This window comes from Neodiprion lecontei, chromosome 2 (genome assembly GCF_021901455.1).
Source record: "Neodiprion lecontei isolate iyNeoLeco1 chromosome 2, iyNeoLeco1.1, whole genome shotgun sequence".
In the NCBI taxonomy this organism is placed as follows: domain Eukaryota; kingdom Metazoa; phylum Arthropoda; class Insecta; order Hymenoptera; family Diprionidae; genus Neodiprion; species Neodiprion lecontei.
In genome coordinates, this window is record NC_060261.1 from 23,644,110 (window position 1) to 23,656,304 (window position 12,195).

The window sequence follows — 12,195 nt, forward strand, 5'->3', positions numbered from 1 at the left end:
GGAGTTTTACTTGGGAACTGAAAGCGCCTCGCCACGGCCGGTTGCTGTCTAATTAAAACCAACGCCGCCTAGAGTTTTACCTCTTGTTGATTGATTGTTGTTGCATATGATGTACATACATACCGGATCCTTGTATCCTCATCTTCTTGTATGCGTCTATATTGATTTTATTATTCCTGTTGGTGAAAATGTATGATCTAGTTATGTTAACGCGGGGATGTAATAAACAGGCTCCGTGGATGTTTTAAACTCGTCTCCGATTAGACTCACTTCTCATGTATCATATTGTATAAGTGGCATATGACGTGCGTGAAGTGACCCATGATTGGGGGCATCATCATTTAGGAATATTTTTACTAACTTTTACTACTGAAAAAGCATTGATAAAATCATTTATTATATTCAGTTTATTATTGTTACAGAAATGAAAGTAATATATTATCGTATATCAATTTCACGACACCTATTTCTAATAAGTGTAATTTATGTAATTTTACAATTGCCTGTTCTATATCGTACTGCCGACGCAAATTATAGCAAGATGAAACACAAAAACACAGGAAAACTTCGATATATTTATTCGTTGCATGATATAAAATAAGTATAAAAACCAACCTACAATAACGAAAGCATTAAATTAAAACCCTGGTATACTTTAATTGAATCGCAGTTAAATTCATCCAAATTACAAACATGTAATAAAAAAAGAAAATTGAATTTTTTTTTCGAGCACAAAATGCTACTACAATTCAAATTTCAAATACCTGACGCGATTGCTATGTTCCCCGCTGTTTCGGTAATGACTGCTTAAAAAATTTTATATGTATTATATGTATATATATGAGGTATTCCATGCCAACTGAGAGGACATTTTCCCTGACCCCCACTAATTTGCTTCATTATTTTTTATATGATTCTACAACCTAAAACTTACCATTATTTTCAGATTTTTCATCCCAACCATTCTTTTTTAAAAAATGTTACAAACATAACATATGTTTTGTATACGTACAAAATAAGAAAAATTATTCCTCTAAAAAAATATTTAAAAAATACAAAAAATCAATTCTCCACTCTGAACTATGGCTCAAAATGTTTGTTTTAGGACCTAGAAATTATGTTAATTTTTGTAAAAATATAAAAAATGGCGTTTTTTTTTAGGACCATAAAAGGGTTTGTAACATTTTTTTAAAAAGAATGGTTGGGACGAAAAATCTAAAAACATGGTGAGTGCTTTTTTCAGGTTGTAGAATCATATAAAAAATAATTAAGCAGATTGACGGGGGTCAGGGAAAATGTCCTCTCAGTTGGCATGGAATACCTCATATATATGTATAATATCATGAAATTTTTTGCAGTTTAATAATTCCATAATTGACTAACGTTACGTCATTCATTGAAGAGACTTACATCTGTATACGTATATAATCCCTAAAAATCTATATATGTCCGATTTTTGCATAGAGTATTATATTTACAAAACTTGTCTATTTGACAATTTTCAATTGATTCCATTATGAAAAATTTCGTCCAGAAAATCTCCGTCACTCTTGTATGTGCACGTCTGTCAGCAGTTCCGCCGTGAAATTCTTTTTCCCGGAATTAATGTTCTCGCATCATTATCATTTTACTACACGATTACCTAACTTCAACTTATCACTTTGACAAAACGTCGCCTCGTTTCTGAGGCAGACGATACATTATACAATAATAATGGGACATTCTTTTAACATCTCTAATTAGGCAGAAATAACAAATTCACTTCTCCTTAATTTAATTCTAAACATTTTTCAATAAAAATTGAAATAAAATATGCCTATTCGATAACAATGCCTACGGCATAATTTGTATAATTGAAGTTAACCTGTATTTGCAATACATATAACATAAAGCTTTATAGCATCTCAAGAGTTTTTATAGTAATTTAAGATATTAAATAATTCATTTCGTTCAAAATTTCATCAAAAATGAACATTTTAACCCAGTCGCGGCCAGTGCGAAATACAGCTTCCAATAATTTGTAACATCAAGATATGTCACTGAAAAATATGATTTCTTTTCTAATTTGGGCTTCACTGAATTAGGTTTCCCAAACATTAGAAAAAAATTCGCAATCGACCGTTTAAAGGTTATAAATTACGTGTTACAATTTATAGAATATAAAAAGCATTGTTATATCTACAAATCGAGCGGTGATTCAATCATCGCAACGTTATACATATAATATGTATAAGAGTACGTCTATAAATATTTGTATGTATACGTAACCCAATCGCCTGTCACCAACAACATACGCGCACGCACACAAAAACAGGACTATGACACCCCTCAGATTATTTCATGCATCGATTCTAACATTATCGCTCTAAATCCTTACTAAAAGCCATAAAGTGAATTACATCTATCAACATCACCGGCGATGAATTATTATTTTCAACGTAAGTCGCTAATGATGAATCAAAAATTTTGTCGACGTGCGGTCATTATACTATGGAATGCTTGTAATAATACAATATTCTAACCTTCGTTGTGATGATAATAATAAGATAAAAACTTTTGGAGACAAAAATAAAACAATAACAAGTATAATATCCCCGGTATTCTAAGTAAACATGCCATCAATGGTGAATAATTCCTGTGCAATACGCAGAAAGAAAACAAAACGATTAAAAGTTATACAGTAAAATTAGCGTGTACATTCAGGATGCAATAGAGTAGCTTAACTACTAAGCTTTTGTATTTTTATATAAACTAGAAGAAGAATTTCTGCTACTTTCGTCAGTCGTACATACTATATAACATTTTCACTTACCACGGTCAAAATGTCAGTTACAGTCGAAGCTTCAGAGTTTACAGTTATACTCGTTAGTCCAAAGTTTTATAAGTGAACTCAAGTAAAACTTCTGTTTTTACTTTGATAACACTGTATGTAACTGTATATGTATTTTGTAGCTATTTACATAATCGTACTACGGTATAACTGTTAGTTGTTTCTGTTGTTGCTTTGTTTTTTTTTTCTATAAGTAAAATTTACAACATTTACCGTTTATATATAGAAAAAAAAAATAAAATAAAAAATACACATGTAAATGACGACGATCGTTACAACTTGCAACGAACATAAACGACTTCAATATGTTTCGGTTTCATAATTTACGTAAAATAATTTGTTCATCTATCATCTAAGTATTTAATAGTACGAGTAGTACTAGTTTTGTGACAGTGCAATGTTACTACCGACGTACGGATCTGTATATATAATAATATTGATAAACTAGATAATTCTTCCTAATAACAATCAATAATAACAGTAATAATAATAGTTAACGTTACTATCATTATGACTGCTATTATTATCTGTACAGATAAATTATTATTATTATTTGCTCATTTTATACATTTTCGAACACTATTCACCCTCTATGGTCCCGGGCTCTTTTCGTTTAATTTTCTTGTCAATCTAGATCGACGTTATTGTGTCACTATATACGTCGTCGGCGACTCGATCAGTTCCCTTTGATTATTTTCACTCAAAATATTAATGTTTCACTCGCATCATTATTCGCCCCCGTTCACTTCGTCATAGTGAGAAAATTTAAGAAACACTTGCTCGAGGGTCGTCTGGCTGAAGCTGTATTCTTCGATGTCCAATTCCATTTTTGCTGAAATTCAACCAGAACTCAAGTCGTTAATTAAATTGAGTAATTCTGAATTTAGAGGGTTTCTAGAGACAGAAAACTGATACAAGAAATGCTAGTTTTCTACAAAATTAGGCCAGCTAATACATGTGCAATCAGTCAAGCCCTGTGATTGATAATTCAAGTTTATGCATTTTTAACAAATTTTTTAAAGGAATTTCCATCGAGGGTATCACATCAGATACCATATGGTTATAGTCAACTATCCCGACGATTTTTCGGCTACCAGCGCAACTGTAAAGTACAGTACATGAATTGACGACTGAAATTTGAAGAAGCTACCATTTTTGGATTGGCTTTTCTGTTATACTGATTAGCCACAAAACAAGTAAGACCGACTGCTGGATAATAGATAATAGATACAGTAACCAGAACGAAATCGCTCCTTGGTCTGCAATAATTGTTATAAATTTCCATGTATTTTAATTTCCTCTATATTGACGCACGTATCAAGAAATCTTAAAGATTAGCTGAGAATTACTTCCATTCTTCCAACATGTTAAAGTAGTTTTTATTTGAAACATGCATACTAGACGAATTGCAACGTGTTTAAGATGAGTTATGGGCAAAAATTAAGCTAAAACTACAGTTTTTGATATTATAGCCGTCTACTTTGATTCCAAATTTCATGAAACAATAAAGGCCGCTTAAATGCAGTACGTATTCTTTTTCATACAGTTTCACTGGAATATTTCGCATTCTTTTCATCGATTCATCGGATTTCAAACCTAGGCGCTCCAATTTCTTGAGATAATGGTAGGGTTCCTTTTTTTTTTTTTTTTAGTCAAACTAGGATTTTTGGTCCAGCGTAAAAATTATTAGTTCGATTAACTCATAACTTTACACGAACATTATTTAAAATATTTTCTCGATAATGAAGCGTGAATATTTGTGAATTTTACATTAATTGTGAATATTACTTTGAAGGTAATTTTTTTCGTGCGTTCAATATTTTCACCCTTTGAGTCGTAATAATTTTAATTCACTTCGAGAATTTTCACTGAGATGAGTAATCGCAGAAGCCAGTGACGATATCGGTACTATTTCTGACTTCACATCTCTTAATTGAGGGCGAGGGTGAAAGTGCAGAAAGATCAGAAGAGAGAAAGATCGCAGTAATAAAAAATTTTTAAATCCAAAAATCTACTTCAGGGAGTTTCAAATTGTACAAAGTTGAAATGTCGACAAGTTAAAACCCAGAAAGTTAAATTATAGAAAAACAAAATATATAATCATCAGAATTACGACAATTCTATGTGTTTTGGCTTATTCTATACGTAGAAGTTTATATATTTAGATTTTTCTAGGTATACATTGATTTTCTACGTTTCGAAATTATATGAAACATACTTTCGCGTTCTTGAAAATTCTATATCTTCACTTTGCCATTTTCTGTTCTTTCTACATTTTTCTCCTGACCACTTATAATTAATTGAGTCCTATTATTAACCGTAATTTCTTAAGTTTCGTTTTTGCATTTCCTCACCCTTTTCAAGCTGCGTGAAGCATTCAGCCAGCGACTGCACCGCATGCTGCGGAACACCAAACACCAGCCTGTCGGCAAAACTTTCCTCGAGAGTGGCGTCTGGGAAAAGACCTGCGACAAATTCCTTCAGTCCAGATATCCGGTCCCCGGATGGTGTAGTTGGGGTGCAATCGCCCCCCAACAATTTCATTTCCAGGGTGTACCCGGCTCCGTACAGATTCTTGAGGTGCTGGGTGGAGCCTATGCACCTCAGCTCGCCCTTGACCATGATACCCACTCTGGAGCACAGGGCGTCGGCCTCCTCCATCGAGTGGGTGGTGAGGATCGCCCCCCTGCCCCCCTGTGCAACCGAAACCCACATATCCTGTTGTACGCTTCGTGTACCTTTGGACAGTTAACGTAGCGAACTTCACTCATCTACCTACCTGGAAGCTGGCGAGGATTGTGTCCCAGAGAAACCTCTTCGAGCGGGGATCCATCCCGGTGCTGGGCTCGTCCATAAGCACGACTTTCGGACCTCCAACCATTGCCATGGCGAAGCTCAATTTCCTTCTGGTACCCCCTGAGCACTCTTGCGATTGTTTATCAGCGTGCTCGTGAATTTGAAGACCTGACAAGTACAGGTCGACGATCCTATCGGAGATAACGGAAGTGTGAATTATTTAAGGTTTGGACTGCATTGTTTTTCGACGGGCCTCAAGCGTCGCGCGGAAATCAATCACTCGATGATATGTCGGATGATAAACATGATCATCCGGAATACTGCTATTAGAAATTGGTTCTGAACTGTGGGTTCCGTAACGGACCTTATGAAAAAAAATAATCAGCTATGAACACCACGTGGGTTGAAAAATAAAAAAATTCCCTGAAAAACTTTTTTCGAAGGTATTTAAATGATGCGACCCCTCGATCGAACCGAATCTAACTTCACTGAATATCCGAAATCAGCCATGCTGATTACAGAAAATACTGCATAGAAATGTAAGGACGTACCGGGTTGTTCCATCGAAAGGGAGCTTCTATAAATTACGCAACGAGAAAAATTTGGATTTTTGTACCCCTCCCTCCCCTGTATAACAGTTTGTAACAAAGCGTCTCTTTCCTTACCACAATGTGATGTAATATTTTCCATTAATGACCCCCTTTTTCGACAAAATTTAAAGCCAATTATTAATAAGAGATAAAATGTATTATTCAACGAAAAAATATCGTTACGCAACGACGATATCAAGCCCCCCCCCATATACCAAAGCCTAATGAATTCCTTGACTCTTTTCCCCCCTAGAGTGCGTTACGTAATTTATGGGAGCTCCCAAACGCATTATGGGGAATTGTAAACTACATAGTGGGAGATGTGCATGGGCGGTGCGTGTCGAGCGAGTGCTGTACCAAGAGTCGTAGCTATTGCAGTACTAGTTTTATGTCAAACAATTCCATATGAGGCCTTTGTACGAAATAACACATTAAACAAATTTACTGAATTGGTGTATTATTCTCGAACATAGTAATACGTTTCTAATTTTATTGATAACGTACTTGAGTTTCTCTCAAGCTTCCACGGCAGTGATGGAATTGAAAGTAAAAATATGACTGGAGAACACAAATTCTAGTAAGTAGATTCATATGGCCGAAAAATTTTAGCCATCTTTACTACCAATTGTCTAATTCATGGACACATTCAAATCTCACTGCCTATCTAACAAATAACTCCACCTAGCACAGAGTAAAATCGTTACGGAGTAAAATCGTCCATCTTGAATATCGATTCAGTAAAAAAATTAATTTTCAAGCAAGATGTAAAGTTGATTACTGTAAGTAACGTTTAAGTATTTCTTTAATGGTTCTTGCATGTCTTAGCATGTTTTCGATTTGTATTCATTCACAATATGTTCATGCCAAACACCTGCCTGAGGGGGCCTAGCAACTATGTCGATTGGATTGGACCCACAACTTTGATTCGGTTTACAGTAGGCGTCATACCAATTTTTTTATATTTCTTTAAACTATCATTTAATTATTATTAACTCGAAAGATTGTATGGCACAAACATTCAACTTGTCATGTAGCAACATGGAAAATAAAAAAGCCGTTTGCAGCCTAACTGATTTGTATACACGAGTAGCAGTGCGACAGTAACACGTTCAGATACCGATTCTTGCATATACTTCGGGATGTAGCATTCCAAAACAATGAAGCACCTTCCAGCTCGTGATGCAATATACCTCTTTGAGAGATTGATTTGACTAGCAATTACAAATGAAACTGTAAAAAAATTTCGGAGTTAAAGAAACAAAGTCTAATCGTCGAACGTCGACATATAACGTTATACCGTGTATCAGATAATGAGTGAACAGCTCCGTTAATCATTATTCATGTAATGTGGCATGGCATTTATATGAGATATCTTAATAAATCGAAACAATGTCGTTCAAAATTACGTCCATCTCGATACCTGCAGTTTCGCCGAAACATAACGCTATAACTCATGCGTCAGGATAGAAAATTACTATCAACATTACGGAAATTTTAATTTGATCATCGACGGTGTTACCTAATTATCTGCAACGGGTCATTTCGTTCTATTGATTTGATTTGTGACTAAATTCTTACAGTGTTTCATTCTCATTACTGAAACTTGGTGAAACGTTGGTTGTTTAAAAAAATATTGATAAAGTTTCTCACCTGCCAATTTCACTCGGGGGCACACCTCGTATGGCAGCGTAACACTCGAGATGTTCTCTAACAGTAATGTTCTTCCACTGAGCGTCGTGCTGCGGGCAGTAGCCCATTTGTCGAAAGGCCTCGGTTATTTGGGACGTTATGTTATTACCTCCAATTTGGACTCGCCCCCGAGTCGCAGCCTCCTCGGCAATTATGATCTTCATCGTGGTAGTTTTTCCAGCGCCGTTGTGTCCCAAGAGACCAAATACCTCGCCCGGTTCGACGGCAAGCGAAAGATTTCGCACAGCGACTTTTCGCTTCGGCGCGGGTTCGTCGTCCCGTTTCGTGCAGCAGCTACACGGCGTAATTTCTCGATTTCGATACTCCTTGCGCAAGTTCTGATAATGGAGTACAAGAAAGTAATAAGCCCTAGTAAATTTTGCCAGTCGATATCTCATGAATTTGGTGCGAAACGGTCAGCTATACTGTGGTGATTAAGGTATAACCGTTGACCAACGATTATAGTCAACTAACGCAAACTAATTTCGCAATTTTAAGCTTGGAACTCAGTATCAGAGAATTAAAAGTGCGAATCCGTCTCTCTTTAACTTGGCATGGTCTTGCTTGGTTATTGCTCGTGACTCACTTACCTGGACCATCACAACTGGTGGTTCTTGAACGGAAGCGGCCATCAAATTGAATACTCTTTGCCTCTCAGCCTTCACGTCGCCATCTTCGTGTTCGCCAACGTCCGAGTTCTCCATTATTTCTTCCCCTATCGATCCCCCGTTGCGCTAGAGAAATATTCATGCATAGATTTATGTTTCAGTGCGAACGATTTAAGATTGAAATCACAAGGATACATTTACCCTGATAGGGTTATACGGCTGGAAGTATTCGATATTTCAAATGACATACCAGCAGGTTCAATGAAGAGAAAATATCATATTTATTTTTGAAAGTAAGTTTCTGTCACCATGAGTTTTTGCAATTGTTAAGCTGACGTGAGTAATTCAACACGCAAACTTACCAGGAAGTACTTCAGGGCGTCACTAATGTTCCCGCCGGTTTTCTTGATGTCCAAGATAACGAGAATGATGAACCAAATCGGAATGTGCAGTATCACACCGACAGCCATTAATATGATTTCTGTAGTAAGGTAGTCCGACATGGTCAAGTGATGACATGCCGCGTTTATTGAGCACATTAAGTGGACGCGGTCTACGTAGTAGACGGCCGCATATGGGACGTACATCGTGTTCAGTAGCGAAAGGACCACATGAAGAGCAAAGGCCGCAGTTCCACCTTTGTTAACAGGAGTTATCCAAAACGTTACAACAAGTGTGGGGTTATTATACGTGAAACGGAATGAGGAATGGCAACGAATACAAGAGTTGCTGGCAGCTTTAAAGTTTATCGCAGATAAAGTTTACATTTACCTAAGCCCAACATGTCGAGTCCCATGACCAGAAGAAAGGGGACCATCCCAACGATCGTCACTATGTTCGGCAGAATACTTTGCGCCGAATCCATCTTGTCAAAGATGTAGCTAAGACATGACGAGAAAAGAATGGACGAGGGACAATAGAGCATTAGCAAGACTGCCAACGTTATGAGCGCGGGTGGCTCTTGCAGGGACGGAACGTTGAATATAAATATTATTCCAAGGATGCACAGGCTGATCACAGCCATAAGTCCAGCCAATACGATGAAGTAAGTCAAAAAATACATGGAGAACGATAAGCCGTTCACTCGAAGTTGATTTTTAGCTTTTATCTAGAAAAGAAAAAAGCACGTTCTTTCAACGTAATTGCATTATTATACATCAGCAGTGTTGTGATAGATACGTTTTGGTGGCTATAATCAAGCTTCTCGTTACGGGCGCATGCTCAGCTCTTTTGACCACCAAAAACATACATAGAATATTCCACACACGTGTAGCTAATAGCTATAGCTATCTAAAAGAAGCCTATCTACAAAATTTGGCGAGTGCCACTATTATTTTACGAACCACAAATCAGTTGGGCAGCAAGCCAGTTTGAAAATTCAGCTGATCAGCAGATTTTCAATTCACTGCAACGTTTAATTATCAAACGGAATCACCAAAATGGAGTATATGAAACTCTTCGTGTCAAATTGAAATTCCGACAGTCAATTCGGATGAGTATCCAACACACTTGTAATAATACTCGAATTATGCTTGAGGATAATAAAAATGAATTCACCCAGTAAGTAGGTATTTATTGCATTTTCCATTATTTCGAATACGTTTCTCATCATCAACCCGAAATGATTTATACATGTTCAGCGCCGCATCGTTGAAATAGTAGAAAAAAAATAAAAAAAACTGTTCACAGAATTGCCTAACTCTTACTTGAGGATCCCTAGAGATGTTCAAACACCATTCAACATATCCCACATTTCGTTCTTTTACGAGACATAACTGCCACAGCATAAAGATAACCATCTTGCATATTGTTGCTGCTTCATCAAGCGCATAAGCAGGAGGGCAACAAAAAAAACCCATACTTAAATACTTAAAACTCCTAAAATTGACGTTACAGAATACATCATATTCGTACACGATGTTGATATAGTGGAATTGGAAGCCGATCACAAGTGACGTAAAACGTACGTTTGAAGATATTGAACATACACAAGAGAAAATAGGAATAAATATTTTTTTAGACTGTAGCTTACACAACACTGCTTTTCTATAGCTAAAGCCTGTAATTCCAGCTTACCTCTCTATCATATACCATATCTACTGCGAGTATTATGGGAATAAGTACGAATATCATTCCAATGAAGAGTGCCGAACTTCCGATTCCTATATTAAATTCTTGCGGTTGAGAAGTTTGCTGGAACGGATGCGTTTTGACTTGTATAGGCCGAGGGTCTGCTGTGTCGCCTGTTAATAATCTTTAATACACAATTTAAATTAAATTTGAATAATAACCAAAACTGACTGAGAATAATGCGAAATTAAATGCTATTGTGTCTCTGTGACAAATCCTAATTGAATTGATTCATCAAGACTTCATTGTCGTTCTTACTTCAAATGACAAGAAAAAACATTTGCGAAAAATTGAGAGTCAAATATTGTATCTGAGAAAATTATTCCCTCCCTCGATAATTCCCGTCATCACCACAATTCATATCCCCACATCTTCCAATACTATCTTACCTGTACATGGCCTTTGAAATGATGTTGACCAGAATAGGAAGAGAGTGCTGCATTGTATCGTTGTACATCATCGTCAAATTCAAACTTGCAATATCGTAATCATTGATGTTGAAGGCCGCCATGCGAGGCGCTACATGTAGTAGGTCAACAAAGCTGCCGTCATATTCATCAACCTCTTTGATATCTTTGATAATATAATTCATCAATGGGGTAATATTCTTATCGGTATTGTTTGTATAAAGAATTCTCGTTTCTTTGCCATAAGTATCTGAGGGACAAAATTAGCAGAGATTTTCAATTATCCGTGTAATCGTAGAGACGATCGACTAGCAGGATCAGAGAATCCAACTTACCAGGATTAAGGTCCAGAGACTGCATTCTGATGTCCACCGTTTGAATGCTATTGATGTATAGGCTAAGAGCAACGAGAGCCAGGGGAGCAACTATGGTGAAATAAAGTAGCTGAATGTTCCTAAATAATCTTAATATCCTTAATCGTAACATTGCCTTGAGAATCTGGCAAAAGTTAGGCCGGGTTTTAACGGGATCCAGTCCCAGTCCCAAAACTACTGGGTTCTTCTCGTTATGCACTCCGTCTGGCACATCGCCAGCAGCTGAAACAAATAGCGGGTAACGAGGTTGCACAGAGAAACTTTTCGAACGAGCGGAAAGATAAGGACTGATCACCTTTAATTTGTCCGTCAGCTTGAACTGCTGCACCTTCGTTCTGCAAGCTCTGATAAGAAGTACTTTTCGACTGCAAAGACAAAGATCTGCTCAAAGCTCGATTTCTAACCATTTTTTTCGAGAGATTGTCCATCGTACACTCAGTTTCCTCGTCCCTTTCCAAGTGCAAGAAAACCTCCTCAAGTGTCGTCATCGACACGCCGTAGCTGCTAATTCCAAGCCTGTAGTTTTTTGTTTTGATTTCCTGTTCGATTGCCGAAAATAATGGAGCAAAGTTTTCGACCGAATTATGAGGCAGAATGAAGCTAAGCTCACGGCCGTGTCGCCTCGCTTTTTCGGCCTTCGACACGTGCGAAGACACAAGTCGAGTTATCGCGTGTTCCCGAGGATTGCCTTCCAGCACCAGCCTGGAGTTAATTGAAATTGAAATGACCGTCATCCTCGAAAGGAGCGCTAGAAATGCCAAGTAGGAAACT

General features: G+C 37.0%; 1 protein-coding gene across 5 annotated transcripts in view; it reads right to left on the reverse strand.

Moving 5' to 3' along the window:
- Positions 1–375: 375 nt before the first annotated feature.
- LOC107219503 (cholesterol transporter ABCA5) overlaps positions 376–12,195 on the reverse strand; it is a 48,214-nt gene continuing 36,394 nt past the window's right edge. For 3 of the 5 annotated variants that reach the window (XM_046730841.1, XM_046730840.1, XM_046730842.1), the window contains 11 exons: positions 11,720–12,126; positions 11,386–11,646; positions 11,033–11,300; positions 10,590–10,767; positions 9,285–9,621; positions 8,876–9,150; positions 8,496–8,639; positions 7,867–8,243; positions 5,610–5,817; positions 5,185–5,539; positions 376–3,662 (listed from right to left, as the gene is read on the reverse strand). In XM_046730841.1, coding sequence (XP_046586797.1) covers positions 3,559–3,662; positions 5,185–5,539; positions 5,610–5,817; positions 7,867–8,243; positions 8,496–8,639; positions 8,876–9,150; positions 9,285–9,621; positions 10,590–10,767; positions 11,033–11,300; positions 11,386–11,646; positions 11,720–12,126 — 2,914 coding nt within the window. In that variant the 3' untranslated portion in view covers positions 376–3,558. The remainder of the gene's footprint in view (positions 3,663–5,184; positions 5,540–5,609; positions 5,818–7,866; positions 8,244–8,495; positions 8,640–8,875; positions 9,151–9,284; positions 9,622–10,589; positions 10,768–11,032; positions 11,301–11,385; positions 11,647–11,719; positions 12,127–12,195) is intronic. The other 2 variants (XM_046730843.1, XM_015657745.2) reach the window with 2 other exon arrangements.